At 37.5% G+C, this 18,597-nt stretch overlaps 1 protein-coding gene across 4 annotated transcripts in view; it reads right to left on the bottom strand.

Moving 5' to 3' along the window:
* Window positions 1-18,597, bottom strand: part of Kdm4c (lysine demethylase 4C) — a 354,968-nt gene that overhangs the window by 283,791 nt on the left and 52,580 nt on the right. For all 4 annotated transcript variants that reach the window (XM_013155087.3, XM_003472256.5, XM_023566045.2 and 1 more), the window contains exon 4: window positions 16,533-16,647. In XM_013155087.3, coding sequence (XP_013010541.1) covers window positions 16,533-16,647 — 115 coding nt within the window. The remainder of the gene's footprint in view (window positions 1-16,532; window positions 16,648-18,597) is intronic.

Raw genomic sequence — 18,597 nt, 5'->3', positions numbered from 1 at the left:
AACTACACAAAAGGTTAACACAAAACCTTGACAATTAGTACACTTATAATTTAGCAGACATATTCTTTCTGTCCTCACTCAACAAATAGCAAAATGGAATGAAGAATCTGAATCTCAAAGAATGGCCTAGTACCGGAAAACACTACACTGGAGTTTAAAGTTCTCCAATCAAATGCCAATCCTACTACTCAGCAATTACAGAATCTGATGTTCCAGTGGGCTCTTCACAACAGTAGGTACCAGATGGATGCCCAATTAGGGCAAGACAGACTGTGACCACCTTGTAAGGAGGATAGGAAAGATCCCACCTCTCACAGGAACTACTTTTAAAACAATACCCCTCCCTAGCAGGACTGGTGTCCTAAGGCCTCCAGGGTACTAAATAATCCACACTGGCCTTTCATACAGAATAGTGGTAAACATTCCAAGTTTATGCTTAAAAACTTGTGAAAAATTGTCTTCCACTAAAATTTATTTTAGAAAGCTAGGGGTGGGAGTAAAAAGAATAAGATATTTATGTAAACGTACCATCTCCCCACAGTGAATGCAATTATTATATACTGCAAACATATACTAATAAAAATCTGAAAAAATAAAAAGCTGGGGGGAGTTTTCAGCTTCCTTTGAATATTATTTCCTGCTGTTCACCACCACCAGCCCCCAGTGATGGTAACCAACATCATGTTCTAAAAAGCACATCAGAAGAGAAGAGCTGAGTGATAAAACAGGAGCTAGAAACTCCAGTGGCAAAAAAGGTAGGTAATCCCAATAAAGGAATCAGGCAGGTACAGTTCAAAAAAGGAGTAGGTATGCAAACAATCTCCTATCCTGTCTAACAGGGACAGTCACTCTCAGACTCTGCCTATTGCTGTTACTGGGAATGCTTCCAGATCTCCCAATATTTTAAGTGAAGTGCAAAATTCAAATGTTCGGTGACAGTAACTAATTCTTAAAACTATGTGAATTAAGCAAAATATATCAGTGGCCACATTTGCCAAAAGGTAGCAGGCATTAAAGAGTTCACATTTATTACAACAATTTAAAAAGGGATAAAGAAAGAGGGAGTTTGGAGACAGGCTATAAATGAAAAGTCAGTGATGGTGAGCTTGAGGCTAAGAAAACTACTTTAAAACTAATCATGTATTTGCCCAACACTAAATAGCTGTGTCAGACACTCCATAAATGTGTCTAGGAACTGGCCTGATATTGTAGAGCAGGCATAATCCTCACAGGAATTCACGCTATGTGCATGGCTCACTCTCCATGTACCACTGTTCTGACATTCAATACACAAACAGCTAAATGAGCCAAATAAAGTAAAATGGAAAATGCTAAGCCTGAATAATTGTGAAAACTGAATATCCAACTCCAGAATAAGCAGGATTCAGCTCCACCCAGAACCAAACTGTGTGCACGGAGCTCAGCGCAGCAGCAGAGTGATGAGGAGGCTGTGCTGGAGTGCGGCCACTTTCCAGGCACACCTGCCAAATCCACTGCGGCAGTGCTGTGAGCAGCACCAAGCTTATGCACACTGCCTTGTCCACAGCGGGAGGACTGCAATTACGCGCCCATGAACCCGAGACACTGCAACAACATCAACACGGAGGACATAAAAGGGACCCTGGATGACCACTGAAACACTTCCAACAGAAAACCTAAAACAAGATTTTCTTCATTATACTAAATATTCTTCAAAGGCTGCTCTCTCATTTTCTTTACACAAAAGGTTTTCTGGCTTATACAAACACCAGTGCACACAGATCATACATAGCTCAAAGAGCATAAATTGCTACAGGTTCACTGGGAAACAATTTAATAGTATCTGGGAAAGTTAAATGCTCTGAGTCAATATTTAAATTCCTAACTAAATGCCTTAAAGAAGCTTATACAAGTAAACCAGGAACCATGTACAGTAATGTTTTCATAGCCGCTACATTAATTTAAAAGGAGAAAAAAATGAGATTAAGAAAAGATCACCGGCAGAATAAAAAATTTAAAAGTATATTCACAAAATGGAATATCATACAGCAGTTAAAATGAATAAACTGTGGTGCATACACAATAATACAGATCACCCAAGATATGCCATATATTGTGAAGAAAATATCAAAGTCACAGAAGACTACACAAAGTGACATCGTTTTTAACAAGGTCAGAAATAAGCCAACACATATGTGTGTAAGAAAGTTATTTTTTGTAAAGCAAGAAATAAAACACGTATGCAGATCACCACAGTGTTAGCAAGAAAAGACCACAGATAGATCCATCAAGAAGCAGCATTGTTCACTCCAGTTGTGGACTGCACAGTGGGCTTGAAGGGCCCAATGCGTCATTGAGCTTTACACTTAAACATATTGGACATACAAAATCAGAGATGATGAAGAAAAAAATCACAACAGGGAGACTCTCCTGGGTCATAAGCCATGACAGCATTTCTGTCTGGCACTTCTCATGGCAGGACCGGACTGACAGGGTGGTGGTGTATTTCTGGAAAACAGTTAAGGGCACTATCTTAGGCAGTAACTCCTACACTAGTATCTTTTGTGGTGCTAACAGGCTTTGACTCAATTGCAGGGCTGCAGACTGGCTTTCTCCTGACAGTGACAACTCCACAAGACAATTTTTTACAATTCTTCTGGCCACTCTTGAGTATTATACAGCCTCAGCATTGTCTTGTTTTGCTTTAATATCGCCTCCAGCAGTAGCCAACATTTATTCACTACATATAATAGAGCAGGCCTCCTACAACATGTTTTATTTATGTCATTTCATTTTATCCTGTGAGTAAGACACCGTATCTACTGTTATCAACTCCAGGCTTTGGATGAGAGAACTATAATAAATACAAGCTAATTTGACTCAGACCTCACAGTTCATATTCACAAAGCCACAGTTCAAGGGTCATTCCACTATTTCTAAAATACAACTGAACAGTAAGTCAGAAGTCAACTCTTAACTATGTTAAATTTTACATAACTGAGGAAGCAAAATCTTCCCTCTCTCTGTACCTAGAAAAGAAATTCAAAATTATGGTGATTTTGTTCTTCATTTTCTGTTTTTTTAAAGAACTACTTAACAACATTTAGAAGCAAGGCAAGACAGTGCACCCTGTAACTGAAGCACTCTGGGGAAGCTAAGTAAAGAGCTTCCCACATTTGCAGTCAGCTTAGGCAATGTAGTGACCTGGCAGACCCTGTCTCAAAATTTTAGAAGAAAAAGAAAATTTAAAAAGGACTGGGAATGCACCTCAATGCAAAGTCCTAGGTTTAATATGAAGGCCACCAAAAAATAAAAATAAAAAAGAGAAGTGGAAGAGGGAGGACTAGGGAACAGGTTAGAGAGGAGGAAGAGGAGATAACTTAAAGAAGTAGTACGTGGCTATAATCCCAGCTATTCAAGAGGCAGGAGGATTCAAAGACAGCAGCTGACCAAGATTTCACACCAAACAAGAAAATGGAAAATGAAAAAAAAAAAAAAAAAAAAAAAAGAGCTGGACAGGTTGGCTTAGTAGTAGAGCACTTGTTTAGAATGCATGAGAGCACAGATTTAGTTCTGAGCACCTCAAAGAAAAGATTTAGAAATACTGGCCACATGTAGGATTCATGTGTCCACTCATGTGCATTCTACTGGGTTTTTTTGTTTTTGTTTTTGTTTTTGTTTTTTTGTACCGGGGATCGAACTCACGACCTCACACTTGCCAGGCAGATGCTTATGCCACTGAGCTAAATCCCCAGCCCCGTGCATTCTACTTTAAAAAGAAATCACAAAATAATACATAGAATCCATTAGCTTTATTTTACACATCTACACATGATCCTCGCAGAAAATCGAAAGAGTACTTGAATCATAGGAAGTCCTGCTACCCTCTTTGAAGAGGATCAGTTATCTCAACATTTAATAAAATGAGCTTAGACTCTGACAAATTATTTTTACATATAGAAAATTTAAAACACAATAATCTTTACCAATGTATTTACAGTTGTTTCTTTTAACTTCTTCACTTATCCCGCTCTTTAAATTGTATTACACTGCATGTTCAAATCAGTGTGACTTATAATAAATTTTTCTGCCATGTAAGCCTAAGTACTCAGATATAGTTTCTCCTTTGTTATCAACAGACACTATTAAATCAAAAAAGCAACATAACCAGAATTTTCAGCTTCCCTTGCAGCTAAGCACAGTTATGGTAGAGTTCTTGCCAGAGAAATACACAGTCATCACTGGATCGTACTGCTAAATGAGAGCTTCCAAGGGGCTGCCTCTACCTCTGCCTTCCACCAGACATTCAGACATGATTGTTAGAGAACAGATATTTACCAGGAGAGTGTGTATGAAGGTAATGATCTCATCATAAGATAGCCAAAGAAACTAGTAGGGGCATGGGTCTGTAATGACCATACTAGCCCTCAACTACTTACTTCCTTTAAGCTTTTTACATAAAGAAAACAAATGCCCAATTTGTGTCAGTCATTGATCCTGAGGTCTCCATTGTAACAGCACAATAATGTGAGACTGACATACCCCCTCCTGAGTAAACATATTCACAGGTCCACACTTCCCCAAGCTTGTTAAAGCAAGAAAGTAACATATCAGAGTTTTGACAGATATGTGCCAGGAAAGGAAAAGCAGAAGCCACTTAGCTTTAGAACCGTGCCCAAGTATGCGCTATATTTGGGTTTTTTCTTAATCCCTTATTCTGGGAAAACCTCAGGTTAGATAAAGAATATACTTATTCCTTCCAGTTCACTACAGAACTATATGTACTTCTGCTTCTGTTTTTTCCCAGCTCTTTTTTCTTAATCTTGCTTCCTTTTCCTATTGCTACTTTTCACTTAAAGCAATTTTAGATTTAACACACTCTCACGACATTTAGCAAAAGACTAGTACTGTTGAATTTCCCTTTTATTCTCCCCAAAGAAAAGCAACCAAAGCTATTTCCAGTGGTCCCATTTTTATTCACAGTGCAGAATGCTGAATCATACACACAGTCTCAACATTATTCCTTCAATGAAAACTAACAACTATTACCCTGAATTTTAAACTGTAGAAGGTAAAGAAGATAAATTTTTTAAAAGTCAAATTATAATGCTGCAAGCTAGAAAAAAATTTCACCATTTTAGTGATAGTCTTCTCTAAAAACAAACTGTAAATGAGGTTGAAAAGGACTCCTGGGATTCGTGACTCTTAACTTTGCTACAGCCCACTGTCAGGTAGTGACATGTTCTGACAAGCCCTGGCCAGGAAGCTGGTCATGCAGAAGCAGCTCCTGACTTGCTCCATCCTATGCAAACCTGCTTCCTTTTACCCTTGGTCAAGGGGCTGGAGAGGTTGGATAGAGTTATGGAAATCAGTGTAAGTATGCCAAGACTGGAGATCTACCTGTACAGCGTTATCCTAGTTTATTGACCATTGCATTACAAACATTTTCATAATGTTTATTATATGTATTGCTTCATGAATATAACAAATTTTATCATTATTTTCACTTTTGTGACATAAGTTGTTTGGAGGGGGCTTTAATTTTTTGTTTGTTTGTTTGTTTGTTTTGTTTTTTGTCTTTTTGAGACAGAGTCTCACTATGCAGTTCTGTCTGGCCTTGAACTCACGTTGTAGCCCAGCCTGGCCTCGAACTCACAGCAATCTTCTTGCTTCAGCCTCCCAAATGCTGTGATTACAAGAGAGCACTACCAAGCCCAACAGCATAAATTGTTTTATACTTTTGCTATAAATTCTTTTTAAAACACAGAAAAATAAGGTTAGTACAGAAACACTGATCCAGTTCCTGATTAATTTCTAAAACAGAGTCTAGAAGCAAAATTTACAGATCAATAGTTCCTTTTGTGACAAGTTATTTGAATCTATCTACTATATTTCTAAATTCCTCTTGAAAAATACTTCCTTTCATATCTCAAAACATCATTAATAAGCAAAAATACACAGTACCTCATAAACATGTACAGTTTTAAGTGTTAATTTTAAAATAATTTTAAAGATGCATATAATATCTGATGAAATCTAGATCTTTCTTTCTGAAAACATGAGGACAGCTACCCAGGAGCAGGACTTCACGGGGACGTACACCTTATCAAAGTCCTCCATAAGCCTGAGGGAAGGCCAGACTGAGGAGAAGTTGCCTTCTGACTAGCAGAAACCTAGTCCAGGAGAGGCAAAGCCGCAAAGCACACAGTGGCGTCCAACCTCAGACCATCCTTCCTAGTGACTATCTACAAAAGCAGAGCAAGAATAGGAAAGGGGGTCTCTCAGATCCACCACAAAGTAGCTTCATCTACTTTCAGTCTGAGGTTCCTCATCTATAAATGTATTGACAACATCAGATAATTCCACCTAAAGTCATCAATGATTTTATAATCACCAGCCAAAGGTAACACAACAATGCTGGCTTTTCACCTCTGTGTTTCACATTCTTTTCCCTTCAGTGATTCCACCTGCTGTTCCCTGACACTTCCCCACTGCACACTGCCCAGCGAGCAAACACAGACACTCGGACTTACCCCCTCAACTGTAGTGTTCCTACTCCCCGTGGGCACATGGTCTGCACTGTGTGAGCTACTTATCCCTCGGGGAACCAATTAATCACTCTCCAATGAGTTAGTCAGCACTAGCACTGGCAAACACCAGCCACTCTACACTTTTCACACTGCCACTGACCACGTGAGGTAGTGATCCACACAGATGTGCAGGCTTAACAAGTTAGTACTTTATTAACCATTTAAACATATTTCTTTTTTTTTTTTTTTCTTTTTCTGTTTTTATTGTTACTGGGGATCAAACTCACGACCGCCTGCTTGCAAGGCAGGTGCTTATGCCGCTGAGCTAAATCCCCAACCCCTTAAACATATTTCAATTGTGAAATTTAACAGCTATCAGACACAAAAGAATAGGTAAAATACATATGACTAATTCTATTCACACCTTATCCAGCTCAATTTTCCTTTATGTCATTCTGGCATAAGATCAGTTTCTGCCTACATAGACATTACAAGATCTGCACGTCCTTTCCTCAACAAGAGCCCACTATTCTCTGGGCATATATTCCTTAGGAAGTTCTTTTGAAAGGTAGACTGATACTCTCCACAGTGATGCCATGTGACCCTCTTATGCTGTATCATGCACAAGGGCATAGCCACAGACTCTGATGTCTTCCTGTCTGAGGCTTCACTGTTTTTCCCTTGACGGACCCTCTACTGCCTTGGCTCTGCTGCCCTAGCAATTCTCACCATTCTCGGCTTCTAGAACCCATGGAACATTCTGATTTTTTGTTTGTTTGTTATTTGTTTGTTTATTGGTGCTGGGAATCAAGCCAGGCAAGGCACTATGCCACTGAGCTATATCCCTGGCCCTTCAGGGAACACTCTGAATGCAAGTATTATCATCACCCTGCACCCAATACAACTGACAGTCACGAAGACTAAATCTGCACTCACCACAGAGCAGACATAGGTGCCAGCAGATGATGAGGGTTGATAAACTAGGAAGCTGACCTAACAGAACCAGAAAGTCCCAATCCCAAGGCCTATAACACTGCATCAAGACATGTCTAGGATGGGCTGGGGATTTAGCTCAGTGGCATAAGCGCCTGCCTTGCAAGCAGGCAGTCGTGAGTGAGTTCGATTCCTGGTACCGATAAAAAGGAAAAAGACAAAAAAAAAAAAAAAAAAGACATGTCTAGGATAATTACACGTTTGCTTTGCATGTGAAATTTACACAATGTTCTGCCTTCAAATTGTTTAACTTCAAGATAAATGATAACTTGACATGATTAAAAAATAGACACAGACATAAACATATGTATGTACATATGGAAGGAACCTTCCTGATTTAAAGTGCTTTATTTCATTTGGAAAGCCAAGCCATAGATAAATTTGTTGTCCAGCAGCACCATCTGGTGGACAAAGGTGCTTAAAGTAACCATTGTGGGAAAAGGCAGGGGAAATGCCATTAATAGGCTAAATGCCATTCAGACCAAAATCTTTTTATGAAGATTTCCACGCCGTAACCAACATATTTCTTATAAAGGGCACTGTTGATTTGACAAAAATCTAATACAAAAGAAATCTAGAACTCAGAAACAATTCAATTCAGTTTATTTTTTTAAGAAATGTTGCTTACCATAAACCAAACATATTTTACCTGGGAGGAATCTCTGAGACTACTTTATTCAATCCCTTCCCTTTACAGATAAAGACTCAGGCAAAAGCACTGTCTGACATTTGTTATGTGAGTAACTAGGTCAAATATTGTGTGCTATACAATATAGTCTCCTATTTCCAGGGGCTAAAGGAGGAAAGACATCGATTACTGTCTGTGACCACCTGCCACTCTCCGAGCTTAGCAGGACAGCACAGGAACCAACACACCCTTCCTGCTTCCATCCACCTGTAGCCCTCTTAGTGGCACATACACATTTGCTTTCCTCCATCTGTGAAAACCATCCTACCAATGCAAACCAAACACAAAAGATCAACATGAAGTCATCCTACTGAAGAACATCAAGAGGAAGTATTTATAATATGTGCAAAGGGAATGGGAAAGACAAGACCAAATTATGTTCCTTGCACCACATCTGTTTAAAAACCACAACTATGAAACCTCAGGAAGGAAAACAGTAAAATAAAATATACAAAACTTTACACAGGTATCTTCAAATTTAGTATAAGTGATTTTAATCTTGTTTTAATACTATTCAGTTTTTAAATATTTTATGTTTATATTAGTAAAAAGATAATTTAAAATTCATACAGTATATGTACATTCATAGACTGAGAAGAACATTAAAATAGGAAGTCTTCTTCCACCCATCTATTCAATTCAGGCATAGAAAAATTCTCCCAGTTTTCAAAGAAAAATATATAGGCTGAGCATAGTGGTACACATCTGTAGCTTAACTTTCTGGGAGACTGAAGCAAGAAGATCTCAAGTTTAAGCTCCGTCAAGATGACTAAGAGACCTAGCAAGACCCTGCCTCAAAATTTAAGAAAAAAAATTAGCAATATAGCTCAGTGCAAAGGACCTGAGTTCAATCTCCAGCACAACCAAAAAAGAAAAGACAAACACGTAGTATAAAAAAATACATTTTCACCTTCAGACTTCCCACAATACTTTCAAACTGCTTGAAATTTTCTATCTCTTTTATTAATACCTGAAGATGAAAAATACAATAGGTGAGCAAATCGATTTCAAAGTAAAATTTTGCTAACACAGTCTATCTGAAATACTGTATCTATTTTGAGATGCAGGGACTATGAGTACACACACCAAGTCTGTTTTCCGGTTGTACATTTTGCCCCAAAGAATGCCATGGCTTCCGTTTTAGAACTGCTGTCACTGTCTCCAAATAAGACTAATTCTTTGAAGACAGTATCAATTATGCAGTTATCTAAAAGTTAACAAGAGAGTAGAACACCATTATCTTGCTTCAAATTCTTTGCATCATCAAATACAGTAACATCAAAGAAGTACTCTTTTGCTAAATACTGTATATCACGGAAGCACTTTTCCAAGAACTGCCAGATCTTGTCAGAGTATCTACAATATCAAAACTGTTTTCAGGGCCGGAGGTTTAGCTCAGTGGCGTGCCTGCTTGGCAAACACGAGGTCGTGAGTTAGATCCTGGCACCAAAAAAAAAAAAACTATTTTCAGTGGGGAGCGTTGAAGCTCTAATTTTGCTCCTTTATTAAAGTTGTTTATTCTGAGTCTTTTCCATTTTTACAGAAATGTAAGAATCAAAATGTTAATCTATATGAAAAATGATGTTGGCAGTTTGATGAAAAAAACTATTTTCATAATCATACTAGGACATTATCATTAACCTTCTTCAATCTTATCCTCATATGATTAAGATGTGGAGTTTTACAAAGATTACACAATGGAGGACATCAAACACATCAAACACAGAAGACTTAAGAAACCAGCAGTCTTTTATATAGATATGAGATTTTTTAAAATGTAAAACGTGAAAATTTTTAAATTTTTGTTTTGAAACATTTTAATCACTTATAAAAACACTTATGTTGCCCTATAATGGATTATTTTTAGTGAAGTATTTTTCAATAATCTGAATTTCTAGTGTAATAAATAAGAATAGGTATGATCTATTTAAACAAAAGCTCATTGAAGCCCACAGTATTTAAGAAAATAATAAGATTCTGAGACTGAAAGATTGAGAATCACTCACTTCATGTGGGTCATAATACTTTGAAAAAAATGAAAGGCAGGCACACACAGTGAAGCCTGCCTATCATTAAGCAGCACTGGGGGGCTGGGTAGGAGGATGTTGGAGGTCAGCCTGAACTACACAGGGAGACCTGGGTTTGAGTTTGGGTTTGGGTTTGGGTTTAGGTTTGAGGGTTTTTTAAAGACTTTGTTTTGAACAAAAAGTATATCTACAACTGAAAGGAAAGAGGGAGAACAAAGGGAGAGAGGGCGACATGATGTAACATCATAGAAAAAGGTCTCTTGATCCCCTCAATCCCTCATCCTCCTTATCCACAGCACTTTCCAAGCCTCTTGATGTAACCAGTCCATCTCAGAATCTGTTATCAAGTCACATTTGCTAAAGCATGACTCTGACTATATCACTTCCCTACTAAAATAGTACCAAAGATTTTTTTAAGATGTAAAAACAACCAAAAACATTCAGGAAACTCCAGTTTGGCCCCAGGCGCATTTTCTATTGCCACGTACTCAGCAAGTCTAGTTACTTCAGTGTACTTTTTACAACAGACATGTTAGGGACTAGGGTTAGAAAGCATATGCCAAATGATAGCTGCCATCACTGCAGTCTACTGCAGAAGAAATACAAAAATACACATGTCCTTCATTTTTCTGTACTTATTTTCCAAATGCATGCCTTAATGATATGAATTTTTTACCCGAAATTCACTGTCCAGTCAAAATTTTTCTATGACACACAATTCTCAATAAGAGAAGAGAGACAGCAGTTAAGTTGGAGCTCTAATGTCTTAAGGGTCATACACCCAGCCCACATGGTATTAGACACACTGCACATTATTGCTATCATCTTCCCATCACTGAACATGTCTCCTGAGAATGTGGAAAAGCCTGAGGGAAAAGTAAATGAGCATTAGCAACCAAGAAAAGCCTAGAAAGAGTACAAAGTGGGTTGCATGATCTTGACATGTCCTAATCTTTTCAGTACCAGCTTTCCTGGAAAGCTTTCCTGCACTGCTCCAGCCAACACAATATTTTGAAAAACTAAAATTCCTTGGTCTGTGGGCTGATAACCATGCTGGGTGTACGAGACCACCGAATACAAGGGTAGTGCATAAGAGAGTGGTGGGTACCCAAAAAGATCTAGAGCAGCAGCAGTGGGGGAGGAACATGTCTTGGTGATGGAGCCAAATTTCAAAGTGATAGGACAGATCCAATCACAGTGAGAGATGGCACAAGCTCAAGATCATGCCTGAGGCAGCTGGTCCTCACAGCAAGGTACAGCTACCTTCCACAGTAAAAGCAGAAAACTCATGAAAGATGGTTACACACAAAGAAAATTCTCAACCTCAATGAAATGCCAATGCGCAACTTTATTTTAAAATAAAACACGTACAAGTATATTTAGCAGGTAAAGAAAGCTAAGCTGCTCTGTAGGGTTAGGACCTGCTCTGTAGGACCTCTGAAAGGAGTAAAAGCTAAAATTGTTGGTAAAAAAATGTAGCAGCTCAAAAGAGCCAATATAAACTGTTAATGCTACAAGGCATTCAAGTGGAGAAAGCGTGAGCCATGGAAAAAGAAGATAAGGATTACAGAAAGATCTATCTGCCATCACTCAGCAAAAGGAAAACTTTTGCAAAGAAACCTCTTCTGAACACACTAGGCAATACACCAGGCAATCTTTCTGTGTTACTGATTATGATGATAATGTAGCTGTGTCAGCAAAGCATGTGGAAGTTCCATTTTAAACCTGGCTGTAATGAAGCAATACTATCATTAAGAGAGTCATTATATATGATAAGATGTATACTGCTAGAAATGTAGCCCAAGATAGCAAAGAACACAAGCCTGAATGACTTACTTCATCACTGCACCAGTGCAGGTAATACTGATGTCTATTCTCAAGCTCTCACGGAGAACAAAGATGCAGCCCTGCCTTCAAAGGCCAGTGGAGAAGTCAGAACAGTCACTGGTCATCTTAAACACCTTTTCCAGCCAGGTTTGGTGGCACACCCCTGTAATCCCAGCACTCTGCAGGCTGAGGTAGGAGGACTGTGGTTGTTGTAATCCAAATATCATAATCTCTTTCCCTGTGCACCTTGCAGTCTAGAAAGTTTATATTTGCAATTCCATTGAAATGTTATTGGTACCCCGGTGAGTTAATTTCAATCTACCACCTCCAGTGCAACCCACAGCGAGAATAAAGACACTAAGACATATTTATAGTTAAGGGCAGCCAAGAAGTCCTGAGTCCAGTCAGAATAGGATTTATAGAACAAAGGGCTTGATTCAAGGCATCACCCAGCATTTATTAATGAAAAATGGAGTGTCTCAAGGATGAGTGATGGTGAATATGGTGGGAATTATGTGAGTTTGTGAGTTAGGTCTAGCTAGGACACTAGAAAGCACCTCTGCAATATGCAGAGAGAAAATAATGCAAAAGGACTAATCTGCATAACTCAATTAGGGTAGCACTTAAATATTTAGGAGGCTGTTACTTTACTTTCTGATATGTAAATTTTTGTACCCTGGGAAGTCATAGCCTCTCATCTTGAGGCTTGAACCCAGTTGACATTCTTGGAGCTCTGTGGCCCTGCCATCCCATATGCTCAACTGTTTACAAGGAGTCACCACTGGAGCAAACAGGAAATTGCTACTGCCAAGCTGACTAAGATATTTTTGGAGAAACTAAGAAAATCAAATTGTGAAAGAAACTGCAGAATAAAAGGGGGACCACAGCCACAAACCCTGGGTTTACCAGACCCTTCCTTTCTTTACAAGAAAAGTTGTAAATGCACCTTCTGCCCCTCTGGGTCTGTAAACTACTTGAGAGCCAGGATCTTATCTACCTTTGTTTGTGCAAGCTGTCTGACAGCTTGCACAAACATAAGAGGGTAAGACATACCCTCTCCAAGAATTCCCACCCCAACCACAAATAAGTTATCATTCGCAATGGCTCTTTGAAGATTAACGGCAATTAGCCATAAGTAGAAATGATGAGGGGAATACAACTATAATATGATGACTCTATGATTCCATTCAAAATAATGCCATTAACCACAGAATTAGTTCTCTGTACAACTTAAATATTGAACCAAATAATTCAACATTATAAAATTACAACTGCTAAACAAAATATAGGCATATTCAATGCACACCAATCACAATGATTCCATATCCCTGTCGGTTGTTATTGTCACACTCTGCATCACTGGCATTAACGCACTATTTTTCTTTTATTCTCTATTGACACCTAGGGGATAAATACAAGTATTTGTCCTGTGTTTGAACTGAGGTATCTTGTGTATGGTTTGTTTAGTTTACTAGCAGTGGTTCACAACAATTCTCTCATGTATTCATGCTACAAAAGAACTGAAAATGTCAGTCCAGTTCAAGAGCCTCTAAATGCTCCCTCATAGACTACCGAAATTCTATTAAAAACGAAACAAACCAAAAAAATAGAGTACGTTTTAGGTCTTCCTACAATGACAGATTCCCAAACTTAAAATCTCTAAGTTCTGAGAATGCTTTAAAACAGCATGTTTTCAAACCACTGGATTTTGCTCCTTGGCTTTTCATGAATAAAGTTAGTCAAATCTGAAGTCTAAAGTCAATGTTCCCTTGAAGCTGTGTCAAAGAATACTGGTTTTCAAATGCAACCAATAAACTGTTAAGTATAACAGTCTTTGCAGACAATGATTATACTACTGTATCATCAAATATAAAGTGTAGAACACTTTTATGGTAACTATTCTGAAAGTGACCCCAAATATTTAGCTCCTCTTAGTTATATATGCATTAAGAAAGGAATGAAAAGGTTAACTTATCCAAAGAGGTGTTTCGAAAAATTTTTTTAAATTTTGGAGCAATCAGACATGCAACTTCTCAGGCTAGGATCTGGCTGGTCCCTCAGGTTATTCTTCCTCTCAGAGGCCGGAGCATTTGCCACAATGCCACCAGAAACAAACCATGGAGAAGGTACAAACAGCCGGTTAGCTTGGGGGCAACGTGAGTTGACAAAAACCTTGTCTGATACATTTCCACAGAATAAGACTGACTATGCATGACCGCTTCTCTAGAACTGCTGTGGGGGACAAGAGGATGCAGCACTCCTTCTACTGGCCTGTAACTTTGGAAAAGCAATTTAAGTTCATTAGGATCCAAGTTGCACCAAGTATTTGTACTCCAGCAATATATACTCTGCCTCATCCATCTCTGGAAATTCCACACAATTCATTGGCACAAGCAAGGTGCCATTTGATACATGGCACATTTTGAAACTGGGATCTAGACAAGGCAAGTGCTGAAATAAACTGAAGTTGTCCTGCTGATGATGGCATAATCTAAAAACACCAAACTCACACACATTTCAGTAAGCACCCTGGCATCTGTCCCCTTTGTCACCAATGGCCTTTATCACCAATGGCTCCCTCCACACTATCCTTGCTCAGATCCCCTTTCCAGACAGTACTCCAGGCAATACTCTCAGCCTCTTTCCTAGACCCCTGCTTTTATCATACACTACTGCTCATTCTCCCAAAAGTAGGAATAACATGTTAAACTGGTAACACATACATTATCATTAAAAAATAAATAAGTAAGTAAATAATTGCTGGAACTGAGATATCAAAAAAAAGACTATCAATTGTTTAATCCAAAGTATAATTTAAAACTGGTAGTCTAGATATGCTGGTACTAGAGTAAAATGAAAGATCCTTCTGGAAAGCAATGTTGTAAATGCTTCAAAAACTAAAAAACTGGCTAAAACCACCATGATTCCTCTGCAGGAAACACATATATGCATACATACACCCATACAAAAGATCAAAAGGAAAGAACTGTTAAAGAAGTTATTTCTGCTTAGTAAGCTTACAAGCAATTTTTACTTCCTTTAGGTTTTTCTGTTTCCCAGTTTTCCTATGTCAGTACAAGCTACTTTAATAAACAACAAATTTTCACTGGACACTACTTACTAATAAAAAGCAAAAAGACAGTTTTTCTTTTACTTGAAGCACAATACATCCACCTAATTTCAACCATAAATAGTTGCCTGTCCCTCACTGTTTGTTTTCTAAAGAATTTTAAAAACAAATCTTAGCCTTTATACTATTTCACCTAATACATTTCAATGTCCATCTTTAATCAGTTACAAAAAATTACATAGCCATTATGTCACTATTACATCTAATTCAACGGTAATTCTACAATGCTGTCTAACAGTCAGTCCATCCTCAAAAAAATTTTAATACCAATAACCAACAATTAGAAATCTACATAAAAGATCTGAAATTGTGCCACTACTTCATATCTATCTATGTAAAAAAATATAGATAGACAACCAGACTACTCTCTGTTAGTTCATCAAAAAGAACAGTTTGGGGGCTGGGGATTTAGCTCAGCGGCATAAGCGCCTGCCTTGCAAGCAGGCAGTCGTGAGTTCGATACCTGGTACTGATAAAAATGAAAAAAAAAAAGACAAAAAAAAATTAAAAAAAAAAAAACAAAAAGAACAGTTTGTGCTTTCACTGTTCAATTGTTTGATCATTTTTTCATGCCTACATCTTCTAATCTGAATAACTACTGTGAAGATAACAATACGCAATATATTAACCAGTGTTAATTTCCTATTATTTTGTTTTGAAATTCTGTATGTTTTTTTGTTTTTAAAATTAAAAAAATATATAAAACAATAAGAAAAGCATAACAAAGACATAAGTGAACAAGAGTCTTAAATACGTGCTCACTAAAGAAGAAATCAAAACAGCCAATAAACCAAGGAAAAGATCCCAAAATGCAATTTGAAAACTCAAGACACTACAATGAATATCCAACAAAACAGCCAAAACAAGAAAACTGACATTATCAAGAGTTAGGAAGTAGAGCAACAGGAACCTCAAGAAGATTGCTGCAGAAAGGTGTAAACTGGAAAAAGGTTTTCTTCTAAAACGTGGTGATTCACCCATGTAGGAAACCTCAGGAGGCTGAGACAGGGTACTCACCAGTAGTTCTAAGCCAGGCTGGGCTACATAGTGAGTTCGAGCCAACCTGAACTAAAATCCAGACCTTGTCTCAAAAATAAATAAAATAAAAATAAATCAATCCAACTGATATCAAAGTTCAAACCTCTTTGTGCAAGTTTGAGCAACTAAGACCCTGTTTCAAAATAAAAAATACAAGCTGCAGAAATCCTAAGAATGAGTCTGTATTTCCTCCTGTACTGTGAGGCATTATGGATCACCCCAAAGCACAACAAATGACTATTCTTTAGCTATCTAAGATATCAACAAAAACAGTATCATCATATAATCCTTTACAAAATCTACTATAAATATAAATATACCTCATCATATATGCTCCCATTAATATCTGCACCATAGATGGGTGCCACGAAAGTTAAATTCTTCCAGTACTTGCGCTCCAAATCTTCATAGTCCAAATATCTTGGAGTACAATATCTACAAAAGATAAATGAAAAAAAAAAACACAAACCAATTGTGTAAGATGATTTTAAAATTCTTCCCAACATCTGATTTAAATCACTTTCTCAACAAAACTCTATCAAAAGGTAAATACTACAGACAACCATGCTGTTGAATCCAAAAAATAAATACACAAATGTACTGATCATAGACATCTGAGCACTCTGAAGATTACTAAATAATTCTGTATGATCACTTCATATTCTCTACTATTAAGAAAAATATTTTCATAAAAGTGATAGCAACAAAAAGAAATTAGTTTAAAAGTCATTGTTTTAACCTTTAAAATACTTCTAAAATCTTTAACCAGTTATACATGAAAATTTTAGTTGAGTGTGGTGGTGCATGACAGTAAATCCCAGCATTTGGGATGCTGAGTCAGGAGGATCACTGTCAGTTCGAAGAACAGCCCGGACTACATAGTACATACATTGCAAGTTTAAGGCTAGCCTGAACTATATAACAAGACTCCATTACAATTAATCAACCAATCAATCAATAATTTACAGATTTATACATAAAAGATGTAACATTTACAGAAATTTTGACAAAAAACAATCTCACTAAAAATCAAAAGAAGTAACCAAGTCAATGGCCCACACCTACATTTATCCCAGTGCTCAAGAGGCTGAAGCGGAAGGATCATCAATTTGAGGACAGTCTGAACTACATAGTGAATTTGAGGACAACCTGAGCTGTGTAACAAGACATTGTCTGAAAAAATAAATTTTTTAAATCCAATAAAATAAAACCAGGCTAAAACACTATACAATTATTAGATAAGCAATGTTTAACATAATAATGGAAAGGGAAAAATGAAATCTCTTATACAACCAAACTGGTAGTATAACTAGTACAAACCATTCCAGAATATAATTTTTCAACACATGTCAAAAGTCAAAGAATATTTACTCTCAACCTTAAAATCCAAAGATCCTTCCTGCCAATACAGAAATGGGTGCAACATCTATGACCCAGCACACTTGCTGAGCAGTTACTAAAAACAAGAGCTAAAATCTAGCAACAAATAATTAGCTTTAATAAATATAAAACATAGGTGAGGCAGAGGAAGGGGATGTAAAAAACATTAAGATGTGTTATGTACATGCACTGGCTCCCCATGATGACTGTAATCACTATATAATGCAAACCTCTAATAGTAATAATAAAAATAAATGAATACATACAGAACATAAGGTAGCTCTTTCTTCTATTGCTTTGGTTTTGGAGACAGAGTCTCACTATGTACTCCAGGAGATCCTCCTGCCTTAGTCTCCTGTATGCTGGGATTATAGGCATCATTATACCCAATTTAAGGTATATGTTTCTATGTCCTAACATTAAGATGTTTCCAAAATGAATAAAGCAGGTTTTAGATTACTACCCTATGATCCTGTAGATGTAAAAAAGATATCTCTAATTATACATTACATGGCCAGAGCCTATACCAAATTATTAGTTATTTCCTGCATACTAATTAAAGCACCTCTGTATTATCTGAATTTTAACAATAATCTTATCACAAAAAAGTGTTTCTTCATGAATAAGCAAAGACAGAAACAGAAAATAATGAAACAAAATAGCAAAGTTGTTTAGCAGCAGCAATCCCTGTGAAGTGTGTTTGACATTTAGATGTTAGCCCTATGGAACTAAAAACTACGTTCACTACACTGGAAACCCCAAACAGGTTACTTATGCAATAACCAAGAATACCAAACGATTTCACTGAATAACTGCACTCGTAACACAGAATAATTTTCTCATTTACCCAGAACACTAGAAATTCACTGCACAAGCTGGAAATGAAAAGGATGGGTGTGAAAGCACTCTTAAGTACCAACATCTCACCACCCTGTCAGCCAGCTCCCACAGTACCAGGAGCACCAGCACAAGCTAACAAAGCTAACCAGGGGCAGTGGGAGTAAA

Source organism: Cavia porcellus, unplaced genomic scaffold (genome assembly GCF_034190915.1).
Source record: "Cavia porcellus strain 051 isolate PalLab524CR breed Dunkin Hartley unplaced genomic scaffold, mCavPor4.1 scaffold_1, whole genome shotgun sequence".
Taxonomy (NCBI): Eukaryota; Metazoa; Chordata; class Mammalia; order Rodentia; family Caviidae; genus Cavia; species Cavia porcellus.
Note: the sequence above shows the minus strand (reverse complement) of the source record. Positions and strands in the feature narration are given on the sequence as shown.